This window comes from Anolis sagrei, chromosome 5, assembly GCF_037176765.1.
Source record: "Anolis sagrei isolate rAnoSag1 chromosome 5, rAnoSag1.mat, whole genome shotgun sequence".
Lineage (NCBI taxonomy): Eukaryota > Metazoa > Chordata > Lepidosauria > Squamata > Dactyloidae > Anolis > Anolis sagrei.
The window spans coordinates 124,940,588-124,964,302 of record NC_090025.1 but is presented as its reverse complement, the minus strand read 5'-3'; the positions used below and the strand labels follow the sequence as shown (position 1 = coordinate 124,964,302).

At 37.6% G+C, this 23,715-nt stretch overlaps 1 protein-coding gene across 3 annotated transcripts in view; it reads left to right on the top strand.

The window, feature by feature from the left end:
* Positions 1 to 23,715, top strand: part of PLXNB2 (plexin B2) — a 402,707-nt gene that overhangs the window by 341,957 nt on the left and 37,035 nt on the right. For all 3 annotated transcript variants that reach the window (XM_060777770.2, XM_060777771.2, XM_060777772.2), the window contains 9 exons: positions 2,215 to 2,351; positions 4,785 to 4,955; positions 7,590 to 7,722; positions 8,250 to 8,462; positions 9,170 to 9,346; positions 10,993 to 11,129; positions 13,752 to 13,852; positions 22,525 to 22,754; positions 23,455 to 23,636. In XM_060777770.2, the coding sequence (XP_060633753.2) occupies positions 2,215 to 2,351; positions 4,785 to 4,955; positions 7,590 to 7,722; positions 8,250 to 8,462; positions 9,170 to 9,346; positions 10,993 to 11,129; positions 13,752 to 13,852; positions 22,525 to 22,754; positions 23,455 to 23,636 (1,481 nt within the window). The remainder of the gene's footprint in view (positions 1 to 2,214; positions 2,352 to 4,784; positions 4,956 to 7,589; positions 7,723 to 8,249; positions 8,463 to 9,169; positions 9,347 to 10,992; positions 11,130 to 13,751; positions 13,853 to 22,524; positions 22,755 to 23,454; positions 23,637 to 23,715) is intronic.

Below are 23,715 nucleotides of genomic sequence, written 5' to 3'. Positions count from 1 at the left end.
ACAATAGTGGAGTTTTGGGGAAAATAGACCTTGACATTTGGGAGTTGTAGTTGCTGAGATTTATAGTTCAGCTACAATCAAAGACCATTCTGAACCCCACCAACGATAGAAATGGGCCAAACTTGGCACACAGAACCCCCATGCCCAACAGAAAATGCTGTGTTTTCTGATGGTCTTTGGCAACCTCTGATATCCCCCTCATGAGCTTCCCACAGGGGTCCCCAGGTTGAGAAAAACTGCTCTGGTTGGCTCGATTTCAGAGGAAAGCAAGGGTGAGCTCCCTTTAAACAAATTGTTCCTTGAAGTCCCCATGATAAGTTCTCCATAGGGTTGCCATAAGCCAGAACTGTCTTCAAAGCACATCACAGTTATACTACTTGCACAGTGGTTTATCCTGTGCAACATGGAATTCTCTGGAATTCTGGCTTGTTGTAATGTCCAAATTAATCCTTTGTTTCTATTCAGCACTTAAATTAAAAAGAGAGAAACAATGGCCATCCAGACAATGTTGGCCAGAGTTGATGAGAATTTTGAGCAACAGATAACTGGAAGGCCACAATGACCCATATCTGTTTTGTACAAACTGAGAAACTTTTACATGAAATTAACTAGATGCAATGGTCGACCCATCATTCCTTTGAATTAGAAGCATTATATCTTTGTTTAGGGGAGCATAATAGAATGTCTTTCACAAAGTAACAATCTAGAAAAGGCTGAACCTGGCTATCCTGTTCACCTCTCTCTTTCTGTTCAGTTGCTTGCTAGAATGCTGTATTTCCAAATATATGAGGAGTATTCTTGAAATCCACTTTAGAAGCCAAGACTGGGCCAATGATGCCTGTTTTATGTGTTGTAAAATCAGGCCCAGGCCATTAAGTTTTGTCAGGGATCCATCTAAAACCATCTATTATAGGACTTTATTCTTGTAGCTCTTAAGTTGATATACTCTACAGGAACCCTCCTGGATAGAAGACGAATTGATGTTATTACTGCATAAGAAGTTTACTGTGGTACCAAAAGGAAAAGATTCATGATACCTTTTGGCAAGTAATCTAGGCAATAAAACATAACAAGGTGTGTACTATAGTCAAAACAAAAGCTAATGAATTATGAATAGCAGAGCAGAAAGTGGAAAGGTTTTCCCATCGTTCAGTCTGTGATTCTTTCAATTGGTGCTGTGTTTTCTACGTGTCTTTTTAATTAAGGAAAAGATGCTAAATGAAGTCTCAGAAAATCCAGTTGGCACACACTCACACACCAACCTTCAAAATATCCTCTGGGTGTACCTTGCTGAACAGTCTGTTCTGGATGTTCTGTTCAGAATGTCTGATATACTCTTTCACTAATATTTTTGGCATTTCTGTGGTCAATCTAGGCTTTGTGTGTATACCTGTGCATGTATACGTGTGTCTGGGGACACGAAATTCTGTCCACCATTGTTAGTATTTGAGACAGTGGTTCAGTTTCTGTCTCTTTTTGTTGTGAGTGGTTCTATTTATTGGTTTATATTTCCTGTGATTTTGTGTCATATGCTAGTAGAATCTTTGACTTTCAGGATGATGATTTCCACTAACATGTAAAATTGCACTGTCCCTGTATGGAAAACAGCATTTTTACTTGTGTGTGTATAGATGGGTGAATGCACGACTAATCTTTTGTTGCACCCCTTGTGACTTTGATTCAGTGTGCCCACTTTGTGATACTTCCAAATTACCCAATTTCCTGTTGGCAATATGCCACTTTGGAAGTATCACAAAGTGGACACAATGAATCACATTCACAAGGGGCCCTGAAGTGCAATACACATCCATCACATCTTGGGATAGTTTCCCTTTTATTCAAATAGCAGCACTTATTTCATATTTTCTCATAACATTCAAGAACTTGCTTTGTTGTTTCTAGGGCTGATACAGTTATATTTAAGTAAATACTTAGATTCTTGAGGAAAACGTTGAAACTAAGACAGGAAACTGTAAGCTCAAAAGGAAACCGTCAGAAAATGAACAGGCAGATAATCCAAGCATTGCAGCTAGAGCCTTGAAATCAATAGCGGCTTATAGTTGTGTAATCTTCAAATATGAGTCTGTTTGTAATCTCTTTCATTTCTTCTTCACTGATCCATTTTTTCTAGATAAGCATTATTGCAATGCTTAGAAGGTGCCTTTGTTAGAGCAAGAACTGAATTTAACCAGTTTGTGACTTACTTCCTTACAGGACCCTGAACCTACAGGAATATATCCCCAGAAAGGCCCCCAAGCTGGGGGGACTATCTTGACTATCACTGGCACAAACCTGGACACTGGTTCTATCCAAGATGTTAAAGTCTACCTTGACCATGAACCCTGTAGAGTGTAAGTAGAAAATCAACTTTTATATCATCATATCTTAGCCATGATTAATATAAATGTTATAGATTTTTTAAATCTTTAGTTACATTTTAACTATTCTAGCATAATCTAATGTGATTCTTCCTATTTGTGATAATTTGATGGAAACCACCAATCACTCGTCTCTCTCAGTCACAAATCTATTTTGGTTGTAAATTAGTTTAATTGGTTATTTATATAAGTAGAAAGAATAATCAAAGACCAAACGTCACAGACACTGACCTGAACCCAGTTGTTGGTTCCAGCTAGAGTAGACTAATACATTAATGGAAATTTGAAAAGTCATTATGTATGGATGTTACATTGGTTGAATTGCTTTTGTCTCATTGAGACTAACTATTGTATTTTGGTCATTCTTTTAACATTCTTCCCTCCCTACACAATATGTTTCAGTGAAGAGAGTTCAAGGACATTTAACAAAATAGCATAGTTTAATTCAGTGGTTCTCAACCTGTGGGTCCCCAGATGTTTTGGCCTTCAACTCCTAGAAATCCTATCAGCTGGTAAACTGGTTGGAATTTATGGGAGTTGTAGGCCTAGAGACCCACCGGTTGAGACCCACTGGCTTAACTTAAATTGACTGTAAATAAATATAACCATCATGAGTGATCCTATCCTTGGTTGCAATGCCTTGAAGTACTTACCAAATGCTTTGCTGCCAACATATTGTATCTCTCTAAAATCTTGTAGTGAGATGGTAGTAATTAATCAGTGGAAATATTTTGTCACCAATGAATATTCACTCCAAGGGCCTAAATATCCTAAAGGGACCTATCTGATCTTGAAAGTTAAACAGGGCAAGCCCTGTTATACTTGGATGAATCCTGGATGCTATAGGTTGTATTTCAAAGGAGGGAACTTATTAAAACCACCTCTAAGGATTCCTAAGATAGCCATTTGAAATTCATGGGGCTGCCGTAAGTCGACAGGTGACTTAATGGTAAACACACGCATTGCTTACTTCAGAAAGACTATTTTGGCAGAATCCCCATAGAATGTGCTTTGGCTCTAGATTGTTTATTGAAATGTTGTGAGGAACAAAAAAAATGATACTTTTTTGGGGTGTTTGCTTTGGATGTCAAAAATATGACAAATTAAGATGGAAGAAGAAAGAAAGGAGTGTTATATATTTGTGTTGCACTTGTTTGATTTAATAGCTGGATCACAATATCACCATAAAAATCCATTAAATTTCATGTCAGGATCCTAAATGGTGGCAGTCCTCGCTCAACAGTATAGGAATAGAAACAAACCAAAAACTATATTTTAAAAACTGAACTGAGACATGTTCAAATATCCCATATTCCAGTGTTGCTAACTACAGCCTATGTGTTAAAAGAAATGGAAGAAAAATAGGTTTAAAATTCACTGCTACTTTGAATTAGCTCCAGAATCTGCCTTGGTCTTCACACCACTCTGCTCCCAAACTGCATCAGTGGTGGGAACAGAGACATTTAATGTTTGTCTTTTTGTTCCTGGAATTTATTTATTTATTTATTTATTTATTTATATTTGCTACATTTATATGCCACTTTTCTCCCCCTAAGGGAACTCAAAGCAGTTTCCAACATTATAAAGGCTAAATTCAATGCCATACATAAATGTGAAAACCAAAATCCACCCTGAGTCCCCTTGGGGAGATAGGGCAGAATAAAAATAAATTGTTGTTGTTGTTATTCTTTGAAACACAACAAGATGAGTCCGGAGCAGACAAGATCACTCTGCTGGCTGTTGTATTGGATCACACATTGGACACTTCCCAAGTGTCTAGGACTGTGTGATATATCGGTGATGAATGCGTGCAGATCTCAGTAAGGTGGCCTTCTGCAGCTGGCAGATGGTAATTTTGTCAGCGCCGATTGTGTTTAAGTGCAGGCCAAATTATTGTTGTTGTAGTAGTTGTTGTTACAGAGTCCTCAATGTCCAGTCTGGCCCCACTAGAGAGTCACATTTATTTGTATTGTTGTTTTTTGCCATTGTGATAGCAATAGAGCTCCAAAGAACTTGTGGCCAGTGTTCGGCACCATTGCCAATATAAAAAAGTGCCCACCTCACTAGTAGAAGGGAGGGCGGGTACCATTGCTAACATCAGCAATCTCTCTGGAGCTCTATTGCCATCAGCACAACCATGTACAACAATATATAGGTGACACACACACCCCTTTCCCTGCACTACAGAGCATGGAGAAATCAGGACGGTTTCTCGTTTAACTTTATTGAATTGTATTATATGGATCTACACTGACCATTTATTACAGTTCCAAACTGCATCATAAGGCAGTGTAAATCCATCCATAAACCAAGCAAATTAAAGAAGCCACATATATTTTATGTCATAATATGACAGTTATCGCTGATTGACATAAATTTTTTTTGTATTGCTTTTTTCTTATTTAGCATCAAATTTGGGGAAGAAATTGTTTGTGTTACTGGTCCAAATAACAGGGAAGGTCCTGTTTCTGTAACAGTACAGCATGGAGGCACTCATAAAACCATACAAAATGAACAATTTACCTACACTGAAAATCCTACCATTGCAAAGATCACCCCTGAAGCCAGCATTCGCAGGTAATGAAATGTTTCTGTTGCAAAGATGTGTTCAGATTTAATGAAGTCAAATACTGGCATTTTTTTTCTTTGAGTGTAATTATTAGATAACTACAGTTCTGAGTCTGAGCAATCACAATAAATGTAACATAATTGTATCTTTCTCCTGAAATGGAAGTCATTACCTTCAGAGAAGGCAGAGTTCTTTTCAGCTACTTAAGAAGAATGTGTCAAATATATCAGATGTTGGTATGGTTGGGTTTTTTAACATATGAAGGTATAGAGTAACTAATTTACAAACCTAGGTTTGATTTTAACAAAAAGTAAAACTTTTAACTCCCATCATTGATTTATGAATCTGCCTTAATCCGAACTAGACGATAGGTCCATCTAATTCAGCATTGTTGATGTAATAATCTTAGCAGAAAGGCTATTGTTATTGGATAGTTTTGCTATAGAAACTGCAATGGCCACCTGAACATGCTGAACATATTGCTGCATGTTCAGCATCCTTGGCCCACACTATTTGGCAGTGACTCCTCAGGGTTTCAGACGTGGGTCTTCCCAGTCCTACCTGAAAAGGCCAGACTTAGTGAAATATGTGCAAGACCAGACATTTATGACTCAAACTCTACTTTTTTGCACTGTCTTCGGAGTTTGACTTTATAAAATCAGAAATGTTCAACAATTGTCTTTTGAACATTAATAATAATAAGTATTATTTGTTTATTTATTTATAGACTGCCCTCTCTCCCTGAAGGGACTCAGGACAGTTCGCAAGAAAAACAAAAATGGCAAACATTCAATGCCAAAAAAACAAATATACAGCACTCAAGGCAAAGCATATAATAAATAGACTCAATAAACTTAGAAACAACCAGAACCAAGGATTAAACTAAAGAAACATCATAGATGCAAGAAGTCAGACCAATATGTTAAAAACATAGTATAACGTATTACATCATCAGGCTGAGATATGTGTCCTATATCTGGGCGATTAATGTGTGTAAGATATGCTAGTCCTCCTCCTCTCAATAAGATAGGTTACACAGATGGGTCTTTAAAAGCTTTTTAAAGGAGAGGAGAGAGAAGAACATTTTAGTTCTTTGGAGAGGGAGTTTCAGAGGCGGGGAGCTGCCACGGAGAAGGCCCCCTCTCTCGTTCCCACCAACCACACTTGAGACAGGGGTGGGACAGAGAGCAGGCCTCCTCTCTGGACCGCAATGCTCAACCAGTTTTTCAAATAGTCTGAGCCTTCCTTTAAAAGGAAGCCATCAACAAGAGAACTTGGACATAACCATTTCAGTCCTTATGGGTTGGGCACTCTGTGTTATCCAAGATTCATCTAAGTGACAGAAACAATTGTTGTGCCATTTTTACCATTGTTGAGTAAGGCCCAATATAATACATTTCTGATCTCTTCTGAAATTGTATGTGCTGTCTTATCAAAATCATGACTTTTGAGGACAACTTACCTATGTTAGTTGGAAATGGCAACTGTGCATAAGTGCATAAGTCTGTGCATAAGGTCACAGCAATACTTATAGAAAAGCAAAAAAAAATGTAAGAAATTCTGGGAAAAAATCACAACTCTAAATAGCAATGCAGTGACATGCGCCAAGCTGATTTTTCAATCTGGGAATGTGCACCATTCTGTGACGCAGCATAACCTCACCACAGTTGAGTAAATTAAGCAATTAAGCCTTTGTGCCATGGCACAGTATGTTTAACAATTGATAGAAGGAGCACAGAGAATGATGGGGAAAGTCTGTAGTTCATAATTAGTCGAACTCCTGAACATTATCCGTTCACAGAAACATGACTTATTGATTTGTACTTTTTGAGTTTTTAAAAAGAAAAATACATGAAGGAAAGTAGATTCCAAACAAATCACGTGGCATGTTGATTTATTGATTGATTGAAGAACTGTATCCACCACTTGTCTAAACAGCTGCCGAAACCAATGTGTATTGACACAAGCAGCTAACCAAAAAAGAAATTGCCAGTCTACACAAAGTGAAAGGACTCTCTAATGGTTTGTCTCTGGTGTGTGCACTACATAATTATCTGTCACAAGAAAGAACAGCAAACACTTTTGTTCACATAGGCTAATCATAGCCCATATATCACAATTCTGAGAACTTCAATGTTTTAGTCTACTTCCATTTGGTCTGAAGGGATTTTCAAAAGGGCATGAGTGGCAGAATATATTTTAATGAGCAAAGGAATGTGGCTCAGAACTGGAAAAACAAGTGTTGGAACTGGCAAAAAATATGATACTTTAAAATATACTTTTTGGCAGCAGAGAAGGGAATCGACTTCATAATATTCTGTATTGGGTTGCTGTGAGTTTTCTGGGTTGTGTGGACATTTTGCCCACATCTATGGCAGGCATCCTCAGAGGTTGTGAGATCTGTTGGAAACTAAGTGAAGTTTATATGTCTGTGGAATATCCATGGTGGGATAAAGAACTCTTGTTTGCTTGAGTCAAGTGTGAATGTTGCCATTGGCCACCTTGAATATTCTGTATAGTTTTTGTCTTTAATGTACATTTAATTACTTTTTGTTTCCGCACACAAAATTGTGGCTATGAAAAGCTTAACATAAACTTTGGTAGAAATCATGCATGATGGCTTCTTTGCTTTTGTATTTCAGTGGTGGACGCAATATTACTGTAGTTGGAGCTGGTTTTGATATAATTCAGAATTTCTTTGTGGAAGTTATATTTAAGCCTTTCGGGGATATATCTTCTAAAAGAAAAAAGAGAGAGATAGAAGAGTTGCAAAAGGTAATTTTCCCCCTTCTTTATGGTGAAATGTGGTCTGTGTGATGCCTCAACAGATGCTATTAAATAAAATGGGTTAAGTATCCTGTTCAAAATTTCAGAAAATATTTTGAGTGTTTCAATTTTTAAAATCCTGTATTTAGGAAATCTTATCACAATTTGAATGCTGGAAATACCAGGTGTGTGCAGTTCCTCTAGTTCTCAGTTATATAGCAAGGAATCATTTTACAAAGACTTCATAACAGTTGGCATTTACTACTGTATCCCTGGTTTTTCCATGTTGATTCAACTTCTCTAGCACAGACATTCTCTACATTGTCAATATCTAAAATTGCTCTGCTGTAGTCTTGTGGATTTTGTTTACTTGCTAACATTATATTTCTTGCAAATTAAATCCTAGAATGTTTATCATTTATATTTCACCAATAGAAAAAAATGCTTTCAAAAACATACTAAACTATATGAAACTGTAACTGCTATTTGGTTATCATTTTAAGTACTAATAGTGACTACTCTGTTTTATTTTTTAGTTTGAAGGACAAACTATATCAAAACTCAATGACACTGCGATAGTGTTCTTATCTCCACCAGTATTGGAGGATCCAGAAAACTACAGAATCGCTATCCTTATTAAAATGGATGGTCATGTGGTGGAAAGGGACTTCCAATATGTTGCTGATCCAACTTTTGAGAACTTTACTGATGGTATCAAAAAACAGGTCAACAAACTTATTCATGCAAAGGTAACTGAGTCAGAAAAAATGACTTTTCTTGCTCACACCTATTCATGTTTCTTTTAAAAATAGTATTGATGTTTTGCTTTTATTTAATAATAATAATAATAAAATAATAATAATTTATATTCTGCCCTATCACGCCAGAGAGACTCCAGGGAGATAGGGTGTTGAATAGTTTGTGGGTGTTGAATCTGTTTAAATAGTTGATAGTTTATGGGTGATGAATTTGTTTAAGATATTAGTGCAAAGTGAGGAGGAGAAGGGGCAAATGCATTAATTTGAGCTCCCTCTTAGGGATCCTTATACATTCCTATCATTTGTTTGCAATCAATGGTATTTCCTCTTCTTTGCCACTGATGTCTGGCATTTAGGCCTCTCTTGGTCATTTCTTTGACATTCCATGAATGCCTTCATATCTCCTATTTCCACAAGTGGCGGTGGGGTAATTGTTTGCGTAAATACAAGCCAACCATCTGTTTTTAATTTAGTAACAGTTTGCATAAACACAATTGTTGATCACCTTGGTTTGTCAGCTATCTAAGAAGTATTATCTCTTCTATGTAGATATCAAACCCAGCTCTATTTTCCAATGAAACTGTACAAAAGATTAATGTGTTAATCATACAACTTGTATCCTCCTTTCTTCCAAACCCCCCTCCTGCTCAAAATAAGCCGATAGCTAAAATGGCTTAGTGTTCAATTTTTCTGTCTAGGGTAGTAATCTGAACAAAGCTATGACGATGGATGAGGCTCGCGCATTTGTGGGAGAGGAACCCTGCAACATAACAACCCTGACGGAGAAGGATTTATACTGTGAACCACCTGAAGAGCAGCCCCCTCCCAAGCGAAGACAGAAGAGAGATACAGTTAATAACCTGCCAGAATTCATTGTATGTCACATTCATCTATGTTTTCAACAACATATACACAGAGGGTATCTTGTTTTTAAGTGACACTAATAAAGAGCCCTCTGGAACAATATGTTTCGCACTTCCCCAGAGCATTTGCAGGAGAACCATTCTGCCATGTCTTACTGAATTTACAGAAACAGTGTCTTTCTTTAATAACAGAGTGGGCAACTGCAGCCAGGCTGTAATCCACTTTCCAGTTGGCAAATCCTTGAAGGACATACTTTGTTTTAAATCTCTTAAATCTCTGGTGTGTTCATGTGCACTTAGCTTGAGGTTAATTTTATACCATATTTTTAATAATTTTGTGCACAAACCATCAAAAAGCAAGGGTGTCACTACCTCAGCCACCTACACTGACAGTTTCATATTTCAGAGTATTTCTGATTTCAGAATTCTGGATAAGAGACACTCAACTTGTAATATGTATCTGTGTGTGTGTGTGTGTGTGGTTTATAGAAAATATTAGACTGGCAGATAGATAGTAATTACATGGCGTAGCATATAATTAAACCAAGATAAAACCAGCATTAAAGAATCAAATAATTACATCATCTAAAAACAAATTAAAACTGTCAACATCAAATAATTTTATGTGATCTATAAACACAAAAAGTTCTTAAAGTATCTGACACCAAAAGAAGCCTAGTGTAAGCAACAAATAACCATTTCTTGGGAAATTTCCACATGGCCACCCATTGGTTATGTGGCTGCTTATCTTTTCTAACTTGCAATCTTGCTGTGTTTGTGGGGAGAAGAGATAGGTAGAAGTGGATCTTGTGTAGGAGAAAATAGCAAATGACATTAGTTCAGTAACCTTTTCACCTTATTTCTGGTGGAGTTCTCTTATTCAAATCAAATGCATAAATTCAGTATCTGAAGGATCACAGGCCTCTACATAAGTCTACCCAGGCATTGCATTATATGCTCTCTGAAGTCTTGTTCTGTTTCTTACCACCTTCTGAGAAAAGAGCATTCATTTTTATTAGAAAACTCTTAGTAGCAATAAGTTGGTGGTATTATGTTCTTAGATAGCATCACAGAATCATGGAGTTGGAAGAGACCTCATGGGCCATCCAGTCCAACCCCCTGCCATGAAGCAGGAAATCGAATTCAAAGCATCCCCGACAGATATATAGCAGCCTTACTTTCTTGCCTCACCATAGTCATTCCCAGCGTGCTTCTTTACAGGCATTCTGAGAGAGACTTTCATTTCTAAAATGTATTTCTGGAGAAATGTTGTAAAATTGAAACGTAAATTAGGGCAACACAAATTTTAGCTCAACAGTTTGGTTGGACATACCTTCAGATTCCAGGCCGCCCAATATAGGAGGAAGTAGTCTTCGAGATGTCCTGAACCCAGACCATTCTTGATCAAAACCACCAACTTTTTGGTATTCTTGGAAGCAACTTAGTACTCATAATATTGGTGTCTGTACTAACTTGATACTTATGGGATATGTCCCAAATTTGAATCACTAGACCTAAGATGAAATAATAGGTATTGGAATTAAGTCTATTTTTCTTTAAGCAGAACAAAAGGCATGAAGATAAGCATCATAATTCACAGTAAAATAATTATTTTAGATTCTGATGGTTGGCTTTATAAAGTTCAATGATTTATCCAGGTGAAATTTGGCTTCAAAGAATGGGTCCTAGGAAGAGTGGAGTACACCCAAGTGAGTGACGTGCCACTGAGTTTGATCTTACCGCTGGTAATTATTCCTATGGTGGCCATTATCGTCATCTCAATCTACTGCTACAGGTAAGATACATTTTTCAGTCATCAGACATTGCTCAAGTGTCAGAGACAAAAGCTGATGGTGAAGCAAAATGGATCTGCAGAGAAATACAAAGAAAATTATTACTGAAAACTCCCAGAGCACTTTTGTTTAAAATGAAACACATGCAGTTCTCTGTGAAATAGAATACCATATTGGTTCAGTTTTATCAAGCATCACAGCTGCTAATCTTGAAACTGTATAACATGCAATTGGAGACATGTACTAAGAGAAGGTTAAGGGGCAGGATCTACTGTATGTACTCATGTATAAGTCTAGAAATTTTAGCCAAAAATTGACTCAAAATACCTGATTAATCTTAGCCATGGATCAGTGTAAGTACTGCACCTTGACTCTTATTTTAAAAGGGACCGCCCCTTCTCTTTGTCAGTCAGTCAGTAGCCTTTATTTCGGTCAACAAACCATCAGCTAAGTCAAGTGAAAGAAGAATGATGAAATACAACATTTAAGTAATTAATAACATCACATTTAGCTTATGCTAAATGTGATGAAAACAAGTGTCACCATTCACTATTGGTTGAATGACTGTCTATATAATCTAAAACCCTTCTCTTTGTGTGATGGCAAAAAGTCAGAGCTTAGTCTGTCAGGGAGCCCAGTGGCACAGCGGGTTAAACAGCTGAGCTGTTGAACTTTTTAACTGAAAGGTCAGCTGTTTGAATCCACGGAGCAGGGTGAGCTCCCACTGTTAGCTCCAGCTTCTGGCAACCCAGCAGTTCAAAAGCATGTGAGTAGATCAATAGGTAATGCTCTGGCAGGAAGGTAATGGTGCTCCATGCAGTCATGTCGACCACATGACCTTGGAGGCATCTATGGACAACACCAACTCTTTGGCTTAGAAATGGAGATGAGCACCGCCTCCCAGAGTCGGACTCGACTAGACTTAATGTCAAGGAGAAACCTTTACCTTTCTAATCTGTACCAGGAAAACCTAAAAGAAACACTGATTACTCACTCAGCACTACTTTGAGGGGAAACACCAAAGAGCTGCCAGTGCCATTTCCCCATCCAAACTTTCAAAAAGACTAGAAGAGACACTTCAGTGGAGAGAGTTGAAGGAATTATGGCTTTAGGTTCTCCCAGATAGACTCTCACCTTTCACACTGTGCTCAGAGAAGGGATTGGTTCAGCTTTTTTTAAAAAAGAGTCAATACCATACCTTGATTTCATTAAAAATGAACACCCATTCCCTTCTCTAAGTACAGTAGTAAAAGGCATTTTCAAGGGCCAGGAAGGAAAATGGTGACGACAGCAAGAGACGGGGTGATAAGCACTCTGAGGCTTCATTGGCATTTTCTCTTCATTATGTTTCTCAACTTATCCATGAATCATATCAGTCCATAATCTTGGCCCCCAAATCTTCAATTGACAAGAGGTCAACTTATATATTGCTATATACAGTATGTACAGACTAGTGTTTCTGTCTGTATGTTTCTGACAGGATTAAGCAATGAACTGCTCATCATGCCTTGCTGTTTCTTAAGCTACCATGATGAGATGCTTGGCATGAGAAAGGACATTCAGAGGTCATCATCACCATGATAATGAAAAGAAAGACAATTTTGGCATACGTTTTTAACTTAAAGAAAACACAATGAAAAAATGTGTTGATCCATTTTATTCCGAATGATTCACATATAGACTTTGCAGACAAGAACTATAGATTCATATCTAGGTTTTGTAGACAAGAACTATAGTCAGCCTGGTAGGTTCTTCATTCTATTCATGGCCAGGAACCGTATCTGATGTGAAAAAAATCAATATTTATTTTGTACGTTGCGATCTTTTGTAGTTTATTTCCGTCTTGATAAGAAATGTGAACCTTTTTATAAATAATAAAATAAAATCATCCTAAAGATGGCAATAAAAGGTGAGTGAACTGTTTAGGGACCACATCCCTTGTATATGAGCCTTATCGCTAAAATCTGCATACAGTCTGTACTTTCTTGCAGTGTTTTAACACAGCTGTGTACTCTAAATTCCTTCAGATGTCACTGGTTCATAGCACAATTCTGTCTATGAAAACAAAGTGAATTCCCCTTTTGTACTGATATGTGCATGTTGGTTAATCCTTTAATATATATTCAGAAACACAGTGCTCACTAAATACTGCTTATGGTTGTGAGACTTAAAATGCAATCTGTGCCTGTCTTGTTGTTGAAAAGCTGCATAAATGTAGGAATTAAGGACAATATTGATAAAATAATTAACTTCTGATACATCCCTTAGTCCAACATTGTAAACAAGTGAGGGAAGAGCTGGTAGCAATTATACGGCAACTTCATCCAACAGACACAATATCTTTTTAAATAGAGAAGACTGAAATACTTAGTTCTTTGCTGTAGATTTTTAAGCAGTCACTGATGCAGTGAAATCAATACAGTCAGGTTAATTTTATGCCAGCCTACACTTTGGGTGTTTTACTTTTCTTTCTCTGCCTTCACTTTAAATGATCATTGTGGGGGGTGGGGGGAGACACTGTCGTTCCAAATATCCCTCTGACTTTCTGATCAGCTGTATCGTAACATGATTTATATTTTTACAGGCTGTAACTTTTCCGTACTCTCTGTTTCTATTCCTCATAGACGAAAAAGCCAACAAGCGGAACGAGAGTATGAAAAAATTAAATCACAACTTGAAGGCTTGGAAGAAAGCGTCAGAGATCGGTGCAAAAAGGAATTTACAGGTATGACTGATGTCTGATTTCTTGTGGGCCCTCCAGAGAAATTACAAGATGTGCTCAAGCTCTGTTACTGTCTGCCTTAAACTGTCTTGTGAGACTTTGCGGAAGGCACAACCATTTTTGATTGTACCTTGTTGATGTTTGTATTGCGTACTTTTCTACCAATTAGATACAAAGGCTATCTATAAAAAGGGGAACCATAAACAAACTGACAGCACATTTATTAATTAAGCACCGGGACTTAACTTAGCTATAAGGACCATACATCTTTTGGCCTGAAGAGGTTTCTGTTAGTGACTGAATCAGTTTGCAGTAGAATAGAAATCTGTTGTTTTGCTGTGGTTGGTAGAAAAGTCCAAATCTAATTTTCTTTTCAGGGTCTGAATGTTCCCAAAATTGGAAATTGGAAGTAAAAATCTAGTAGATTGTATCTAAATATACAAATTATTTGCTTGCAGAGCAGACCTGTTTACATCACTGCATTTTGAATTTGCTAACAACAAAATATCTCATTTTTAATCTAGGGGGCGGTGATCCTATACGTAGCTATGCAGTAATTTAAATATTTAAAACTAACAATTTGGAGGAAAATACAGCCCTTCTAAATAAAAAAAAGCCTCTTTCTGCCAACAAAAGGAGAGCAGAGTCAGAAGGAAGTCTAGTAGTATCCCACTGGAAAAAGGAAGGCCACTAAGAAAGTACCCCACTGGAGTACCCTGTTGGGAAAAGGAAGGCACCTTTCATGTGTCCTCAGCCAAATGTGCCTATGATTCTGGCAGGATGAAGCAAAAGCCCTCTCTTGATGGTCCAGAAACTCAAAATAAGGTCAAAGAACAGTTACAATTCAGTCTGAAAATGTCAGAAAACTGAATGCATATAACTACTAGACTATACAGAAGGCAATTTAGATATATGTTAAATAGTTTACAGTAGTTTAGACAGAAGTCACCATTTGCATCTTTCTGTATCCCACTATAGACTATGAAGCTAAAAAGCCTATGTCTTGAAGACTATAATCCATCATTGCATCTGAAGTAGTGGACTGAAATCCACAAAAGCTCATGATAAAATAAAGTAAAACAAAGTTAGTGTTAAAAATGTTTTAAATTTGTACAGAAACAGGCTAGCTCAGCCATCGCTTGGAAGACTGCTGTGCTGGACAGTTGTATTGGATGCTACCTCTCAGTTTCGTGGTTTGTGTGTCTGGGATGGATTTTGCTGTGTTTCTTAGGATTTTCCTGAAATAGTATTACATGAATTTGAACAAATTTTCACATAAGCTTTCTACATAATTGGCACACTTATTTCTCCTTGTTTCTACATTAACAAATGAATATCCCAAATATTTCTATCTCCAAACCTGTATGTAAAGTCTTTTCCTTTTCCTCAGATATATATTGATAAAAAGGTTTCAATTCTTTTAGGAAGGTGCCCAGTGATTTATCCCTCAACAAAATTGTCAACTTGTCCAGTTGTATTAGTTTCCACATCTTCATTGTCCAATCATGTATAGTTGCTATTTCTGCCTTCTTCCATTGTTGAGCATATAGGATTCTTGAAGCTGCTAATGTACATTGCTGAATTCTCTCGTGTTCCTTTTTATTTGATTATTGAACACTCCTAGTAACATGAATTCTGGTTTGAAGTTGATTCGTACCTTTCTTTTTTATTACCCCATCAATTTGTCACTAAAACCTTTTGGCCTTTTAAAAGATCTGTATATGGAAGTAGGAGTCTTAATGAACTTCACATTTTCATCATTTGCTATTTGATTCTTTATACATTTTTGATTGGGGGGGTTGTTAAATGCCATCTAAGCATCATTTTGTACAAGTTCTGTTTAAGGTTATTGGATAATGTAAGCTTTAGTCCCTTCTGCAAACACTTCCCCTCATTTATCTAATTTCATTACTGCCAAAATTCTCCACCCATTTGCCCATACATTCTTTACTCCTTCCATTTTCAAGAAAAATGTATACATTTTACCAATTATTCTTTTCCGACATTCTTTTCCTTGGCCTTTGAAGCATTGAAATCTTTCTTTAAAAGATCCAGGGTACCCTCTATCTCAGGCCTGGGTAAACTTCAACCATAGGTTTTGAACTTCAACTCCCGCCGTTCCTAACAGCCTCAGGCCCCTTCCTGAGGCTGTTAAGAATGGCAGGAGTTGAAGTTCAAAACCCTTGGAGGGCTGAAATTTGCCCAGGCCTGCTCTAGCTGCTACGATGACAATATGGCTCTAATCCCCATGCCAAGTCAACACAGAATTACCTTGATATCAGGTGTAAGAAGCTGCAGATGTTCAAAGTTATTCACTGAGTTCTTTGGGAGGAACATTATGAAAGAGAAATGTAATTGCAGTGGATCGAAGAGATGGCTCCAAAGACACCAACAAACACACTGCACACTCAACCCATTTCGTATATTATGCAGTAACAATCTGGGTTGTCAATGGTGTACACATTGCTTGCTGGAAAAATCATTTCTTTGCTGCCCTCACAGCTGCAAGTATTTTATTTTTATTTATTTAGTTCATTTCTACCCTGCCCTTGAAGGGGACTCAAGGCAGCTTATAAATCCAGCAAAATTTCAGTGCCGTACAGATAAACAATTTCAGTGCCGTACAGGTAACAATAACAACACATCTCGTCAAAATATAAACAACCTAAATATAAAAGCAATTAAAACACATATCAATCAATCAAACAGATTAAAACCATATAAAATACCGAGTCATGATCTCATGTCCGGATCATTTTCCAAAGTAGGTTCTAAAGTGGTCCTTAATCTGTGTTGAATTGGATTCATCCTGAATCGTTCTCCATCATCACTCTAATCATCTACCCAAGCGAGTCCATTCAGAAAACCTAGCTGTGTGTGCTTTGCACCTTTTTAAAAGATGATTGCGAGCAACTGTGTCAATTGCCCAGGTCATTTCCCTACTCCGTATATAACAGGGCCTTAACAAAATAACCATTTCTAGTAGCTGGAAATTCCCCCAGAGCCAACACTCCTGTAGAGGACAGGAATCCCAGAAAATCTAAACTCTTTCAGATAGCGATGTGTCCATGAAAATCAGGTTCATTTTATTATGTCAGCTTGCCCAAAATTAGTGAGATTCATCTGGATATTTGTTGACAGTTTTGTCCCTCTTGTAAAGAAACTATTCCTAAACTTAAGCCATGATCAGTGCTGGACAACCTCAACAGTTGATGTTCAAAACACAGCTGAGCTTTGTGTTACCCACATACTAGCAGCAGAAGATATTTATGAAAGGCTGGCTAAGAATGGCTTCTGAAATGCAGGCGAAAAAGAGGAGAATAACACACACTTATCACTACAACCACTCTCTTGTTGAGGTGGTAACTTCTTTTTATTTATTTATTGTAACTATGCATTTTAACTGAAATGTTTTAATAATTATCCTAGCTTTTCTATTTTTCCATTTACTTTTAGCATTTTTTAATTGTATAATTTTAAGGTTGTGAGCTGCTTTGTGTCTCAGTTACCAAGATTAAAGTGGAAAATAATAATAATAATAATAATAATAATAATAATAATAATAGATACAGTATCTATGGATTGCTCGCATAGGATCCTCACATCTGGCAGGTCTCAGGAGAGAAATTTTAAAAATGCTGCTTTGGTCTCTTTTCTTTCACACTGACCACTCTGCTCTTTCACTATACTGTTTACATAGCTCTCTAACATAGGGAACTAGGTGGATTAAAAGGAATGAGCATCAGTGACAAAGTCAATAGTAATTCCTGAAACAGGAGACCATTAGATTAATTAACTTGCTGTGCTAGTCAGTCAGGACACTAGAAGCCCTCCAGCTTGCATTGCTTTGTAAGGTGACAAAGTAATTGTCTCCTGTGTCAAAATTGTAATGCTCTTAGATTAACCTGATGTCTTCTCAGTGATATCTGATGAACTGCATAGCCTCTTTCCCTCCTGCCAAAAGAACAGGCATGTTGCTGATGGACACTGATCCTTATTTCTTTATGGAGTGTAATTTCTGTCATTAATATTACAAATCAGTGACAGTAGAAGGAGGAAATGGCAACTAGGGCTTTATCCACAGTGCAGAATTGAAGCGTTTTGACACCATTTTAACTGCCATGACTATGGAATTCTGGGATTTGTAGTTTTGTGACCCACTGCCATGGGTCACAAAACTACAGAAAGGGCTGATGTCTCACCAAGCTACAACTCCCATGTTTAAACCCTTGTGCCAGCAGGACTGCTGACTGAAAGGTTGGCAGTTCAAATCCTGGAAGTGGGGTGAGCTCCCATCTGTCAGCTCCAGTTTCTCATGCGGAGACATAAGAGAAGCCTTCCACAGGATGGTAAAACATCTGAACATCCCCTGGGCAATGTCCTTGCAGACAGCCAACTCTCTCACACCAGAAGCAACTTGCAGTTTCTCAAGTCGCTCCTAACACAAGAAAAAAAAACTCTCATGATTTCATAGCATTGGGCCTTGGCAGTTAAAATGGTATGAAACTGCAGTAATCTCACAGTGTAGATACATTCTAAGTCTCATTTCAAAAGTTAGGATGCCTTTTGCTTTGTTTTCCTACAGTTTGCAATGTTCTAAGAAGCAATTTCTTCAAGAATTCCAGCATTGTATCAGTACAGCCAAACAAAATATTATTTTAAACAAAAAATGATTCCTCTGTGGCAAAAATATAAGGCTACCATACGAAAACCTCAATGTACATTACAAGATCTTTCCTGCAAAAAAAAATCACTTGTTTTTTTTCATATCAGAACATTATATATTTCTGCTCTATATTATCAAATTCTGTAGTACTGCTATTCATGCAAAAGATGCCTGTAATAGTTTTCTACTGTGCCATGAAGACTAGAAACACCATGGTGCAATTTGCCTCACTGTGCACAATAATTGACTCCCTGAATGCCGACCCACACATTCCTGATAAAATCTATTATGTAGTTACAAATCAGTAGCATTTTATGTTTAAATATTCCTGAGTAGTATCCACTGCCATTCACATAGCACTTGAAGTGGCTTACAACAAAATTAATGCAATTGACAATAAAATCAAAACAAATCTACCATGCATTTTCAGACAGCTAAAAGCCCTAATGTTGAAATCAGTACTTTGGTTTAAAACAACACAGGTGTGCTTGGAAAAAATCATTTCCTGAGAGATGGCATTACTTCCATTGAGGGATGCCATTAACATAATAGCTTGACTCGGTGACCTCCACTTTCCTTCTACTCACAATTAAAGACCTTAATATTCAGGAAGGCTTCTGGCAATGAACTGGTTGTTGCAAAAAGATCTTTTATTCTCATTGTTATGTTTTAAATTAGTACTGTTTTTAATCATATTATTTATTTTAAACCTTTTTATTATTTATTTATTATTTATTTGAGGTATTTGTATACCACCCTTCTCAACCCCAAAGGGGACTCAGGGCAGTTCACAGTGTTGGCATCTATTCAATGCCATTGATTTTTTTAAAAAGTTTAAAACATCAAAATTGACCCTCCCCTGATAAAACATTAAACATTATTTAACACAGGACATAAAATAGCATCACATATCACACAAAGAGATAGCCGTTGTCTGTAAACAGTCCTGGGTCACTGCATTCTCAACTTTCACTTTAAATATTCCTATGGTGGGCCGAATGCTTGGTTCCACAGGTCTTTAGCTGTCTCCTAAAGGTCAGGAGGGAGGAGGCCGACTTGATCTCACTGGGGAGGGAGTTCCACAGCTGTGGGGCCACCATCAAGAAGGCCCTGTCCCTCATTCCCATCAGCCACAACTGTGAGTCTGATGGGGCCGAGAGCAGGGCCTCTCTGGATGATCTTAATCTTAATAGTCTAGATTATTTTATAGTTCTGCTATGTATTTGTGTCCTCTTGAATCCTATTTTAAGAGAAAGGTGGAGTGAAAATAAAACTTGTACACAGGAGCCATTTGGATGTTCATAATTGATCACCAGACTTTGGTGAGTTCAACTGAGTTGAGACACAACTTTCCTTGAAAATGTACCAGCCAAGGGATTTGTAGTAGTCATTTCCAAACCTTCAAAATGTAACCCTTTAGCACATTATAGTGATCACAAGGGAGCTTAATAAATCCCTTAAGGCAAAATCTTTCAAAGGGTATTTTCTGTGTAGGAATCTCAAACAGCTTCTGTCTTTTCATTATATCTATCCCTCTTTCCAGCATTCTTTCAGAGTCTTGTCTGGGACGTAGTCAGGGTATGGAGAAAGCAAGTTTATTTTTAATGGTTTGGGGTCAAACATAAAACATGCTTGACTCCCAGGAAAAGATATGACCGCTACCCTGAAAGTGCATGGCCTTATGTCCATTTATGGGGATAATGTCGTAGAATTAGCAATTTCCATCTTTGGTTTTTCAAAGCAGTTCAAGGTTGCTGTAGAAAGGGCAATAATTTCACTACTTTATGTCTCCCCACACATTGCAAGAGCAGAATAATGTTGAAGAAGGAAAATGTGGTGGACCTCTTGGGTCAGATATAGTTTGTGTTGACATGACAAGGGCTTTAAAGACATACACAAGTGCCCACACCTTGCTCTACTTGGAGCCATTCCCTTGCATACACCTGCAAGTATGATGAACATTTAGCTGTCAGCTAATAATTGCTATTACATATTAAGGTGTTATGTATACAATGGATGTTTCTCATTCTGCCTGAGATATTTTTTTTCATGACCCCTTTTGCCTGAGAAATATTTATGCCATCATTTGCAAGGCTTACTAAACAAATTGGTTTCCCATGTTACAAAGAACAGCTGGAGCTATTTCTGTAGAGCCCATTGTAAACATTGTTGCTAACATTTTACTGTTGCCAATTTTTGTGACCCCAACACTGAGCTAAGGGTACCCTATTTGGGGTCAGAACTCACAGTTTAAGGACCTCTTCACCTGGCCCTTTTTGGCCCTGCCGTTGCACCAGCAATTGCCGGTGAAAGGGGAGCACATGGGGCAGCTTGTGGCACTATGCACATCGTCCCTCCTCCCCTCATCACATGGTGGGGGTGGGAAAGGTTGCTTTGGCACAATTTCCCTTTGCCATCACACAGCAAAAGAGGAGGAAAGTGCAAGTAGCTCCATCAAAGCTACCTAGACTTCACTTTCCTCCCAGTAGTGGAGGAGAAAGCGCCTGCCGTGTGATGGTGCATGGCAGGCCCTGTCCTTGCCATGCATAAAAGTGGCAAAATGGGGCAAAATGCCTTGTGTGAAGAGGTCCTAAGAAACTGTGATCGGGGAGACTTTACCTTAAATTTATACCAACCCTACCATTAGGTGGTGTCAGGCAACTGATCACCAGGGAAAGCAGATTCATTTTGGCCCCATCTACACCGCCATATAATCCAGTTTCTGAATCCAAATTATCTGCTTTGAGCTGGGTTATATGACAATGTAGATTCACATCCAGCTCAAAGCGCATAGTCTGAATTCAGAAACTGGATTATATGGCAGTGTAGATCCATCCTTTGAATTAGCTGGATTAGCTCCACCTATTGCTCCGCCTGTAGCAATTTCTGCTATTCATACACACATCTACAAGCTTCTGCTATAAGTTAATTATTAAATGTGCACATGGTATAATTGGGCATTGAATGTGACTAGGGGATTGGTTCATGTCAGATACTTCTAGTGCCAGATACAGTTCACTCTGAGGGACTCTCAGAGCTAGCTATAAGACAGAATGACAGGGGGAGAGGGATCTGAGGCAGTGGATCCATAAGTAAGTATAGAGACCTATTCTGGATCCACATGGTCTGTCACAATGAGAACATAGGTTTCCAGATGGAAGGTAGTCATGACAAGGGTTTGCTTGACACCTTCCATTCAGCATATTTTTCCCTTTCACCCCCTATTCATGCCTCTGCAAAATCTATGGCACCACTGATAACTGCTGGGCCCCAGTTACAATGCTCAAGGGCCAGGGCTTCCCAGTTCTGTGTTTATACCACATTTAAAGTTAACTTTAAGACCATCTTAAAATCTTTATTGTTGTCTACCAACATTGCGTTTTCCATTCTTGAAATCTGAAGACTTCTGAGGAAAGTAGGTCGCTCTGTGTAGACCCATAATAGCGTAATGATAACAGAGCAGCCATGTTTCCTATTTCAGATGGTTGGAGAGTTTGGGCCACCCAATTTCCTCTTACTTGACAGAATAACAGTATCTCAACTTGAGTGAATTCTGTGTGGTGAACTCATTGAGCAAACTATAAACTATACCTAGAGGAGGAAGTAGAATTTGGATATATTGACAATACATGGTTATGTCATGCCATTAATTGATAAAAATTATACATATTCTAGATAGTTTGCATTTAGGGTGGCAGTACTAAACTAGCTAATGCATAAGTAGTCTAGTCAGTCAATTACTGATAAGTGTGTTCAGAATCAACATTCTTTCCTCGATAATTTGCACATGTAACTAATTCACAAGAGGAAAACAGGTATGCTAACTGTTCTTCTATAGGAAAATCCAGCCACACTTACAGTACAGATTTTGCTACATGAATACAAATGAAAGGGGATAAATGTTTAAAGGATGTGTCACTGGAAGTATTGAAATACCATTTTCTATGCAGCAAAAATTGAATCAATAGTACATTTTGTATTAACGCCTGATAAATATTTGTTGTTGTAGATCTAATGATAGAAATGGAAGATCAGACAAATGACATCAATGAAGCACGGATTCCGGTACTGGACTACAAAACCTATACAGACAGAGTCTTCTTCTTGCCATCCAAAGATGGAGAAAAAGATGTAATGATCACTGGGAAATTGGACATTCCTGAAGCCAGGCGATCAACCGTGGAACAGGCATTGAATCAATTCTCCAATCTGCTTAATAGTAAATCATTTCTCATTACTGTGAGTAGAAAATAAAAGGTCACCTTTTGTATTCCTTGAAAGCTTTTTTGCCTGATAACAAAACCAACATTAGTCTACATATGTTGTGTCATGAGCCTCTTGTTCAAACTGTATTCACGATGTAAATAAAATGTCACATAATTTTGATTATTTCTCCATCATTCCTCTGTGGATGAGTATGGTATTCAGTTTAATTTGGTCCGATCATTGGATATGTATTCTCACTTTGATTTCTACATCAGCTATTTGCAGCAGCAAACTAAATGCAGTATTTGAAAATATTCTTCCTCAAATCCATTGAAATTGGAAATTAATTAAATAAAAAAATCAATTGGAAGTAGACTGATGTGTACCTTATGCTTGCTTTGAGTCTTTTGATGCTAGGCCTCAAGAGAAGAGTTGTGGCTGATACGCTGATATTCAAACTTTAAAAAATAGAATGGTGTTGCATATCTATGCCCCATATGTCAATTAATACCTTTTTATTCTAAGCAGGTATGTAGTTACAATTGTAAAAAAATTAAATGGACCAATTAAACAAAAGCTGTGATCAAAACTGAAGAAGTTGTACTCAATATTAGAATATATTTTGTCCCATTGATTTATAATTTTTGAAGTCTGTTTCCGGACTGAATAATATGAGCAAAATTCAGTTGTTATTCATTCACAAGCTGTTGTCTTTTGTTTTTGTTTTGTGTAGTTCATTCACACGTTGGAAAACCAAAGGGAATTTTCTGCCCGTGCAAAAGTATATTTTGCATCTCTCTTGACTGTGGCTTTGCATGGGAAGCTAGAATACTATACTGACATCATGAGGACATTGTTTTTGGAGCTGATGGAGCAATATGTTGTGGCCAAAAATCCTAAACTGATGCTCCGAAGGTAGGGAAGTTTTCTTCAAGTAACTCAGTACCATTGGAAGTTGCTCAGTTGTCACTGAAAACTCCCGTATTTTTCTGAG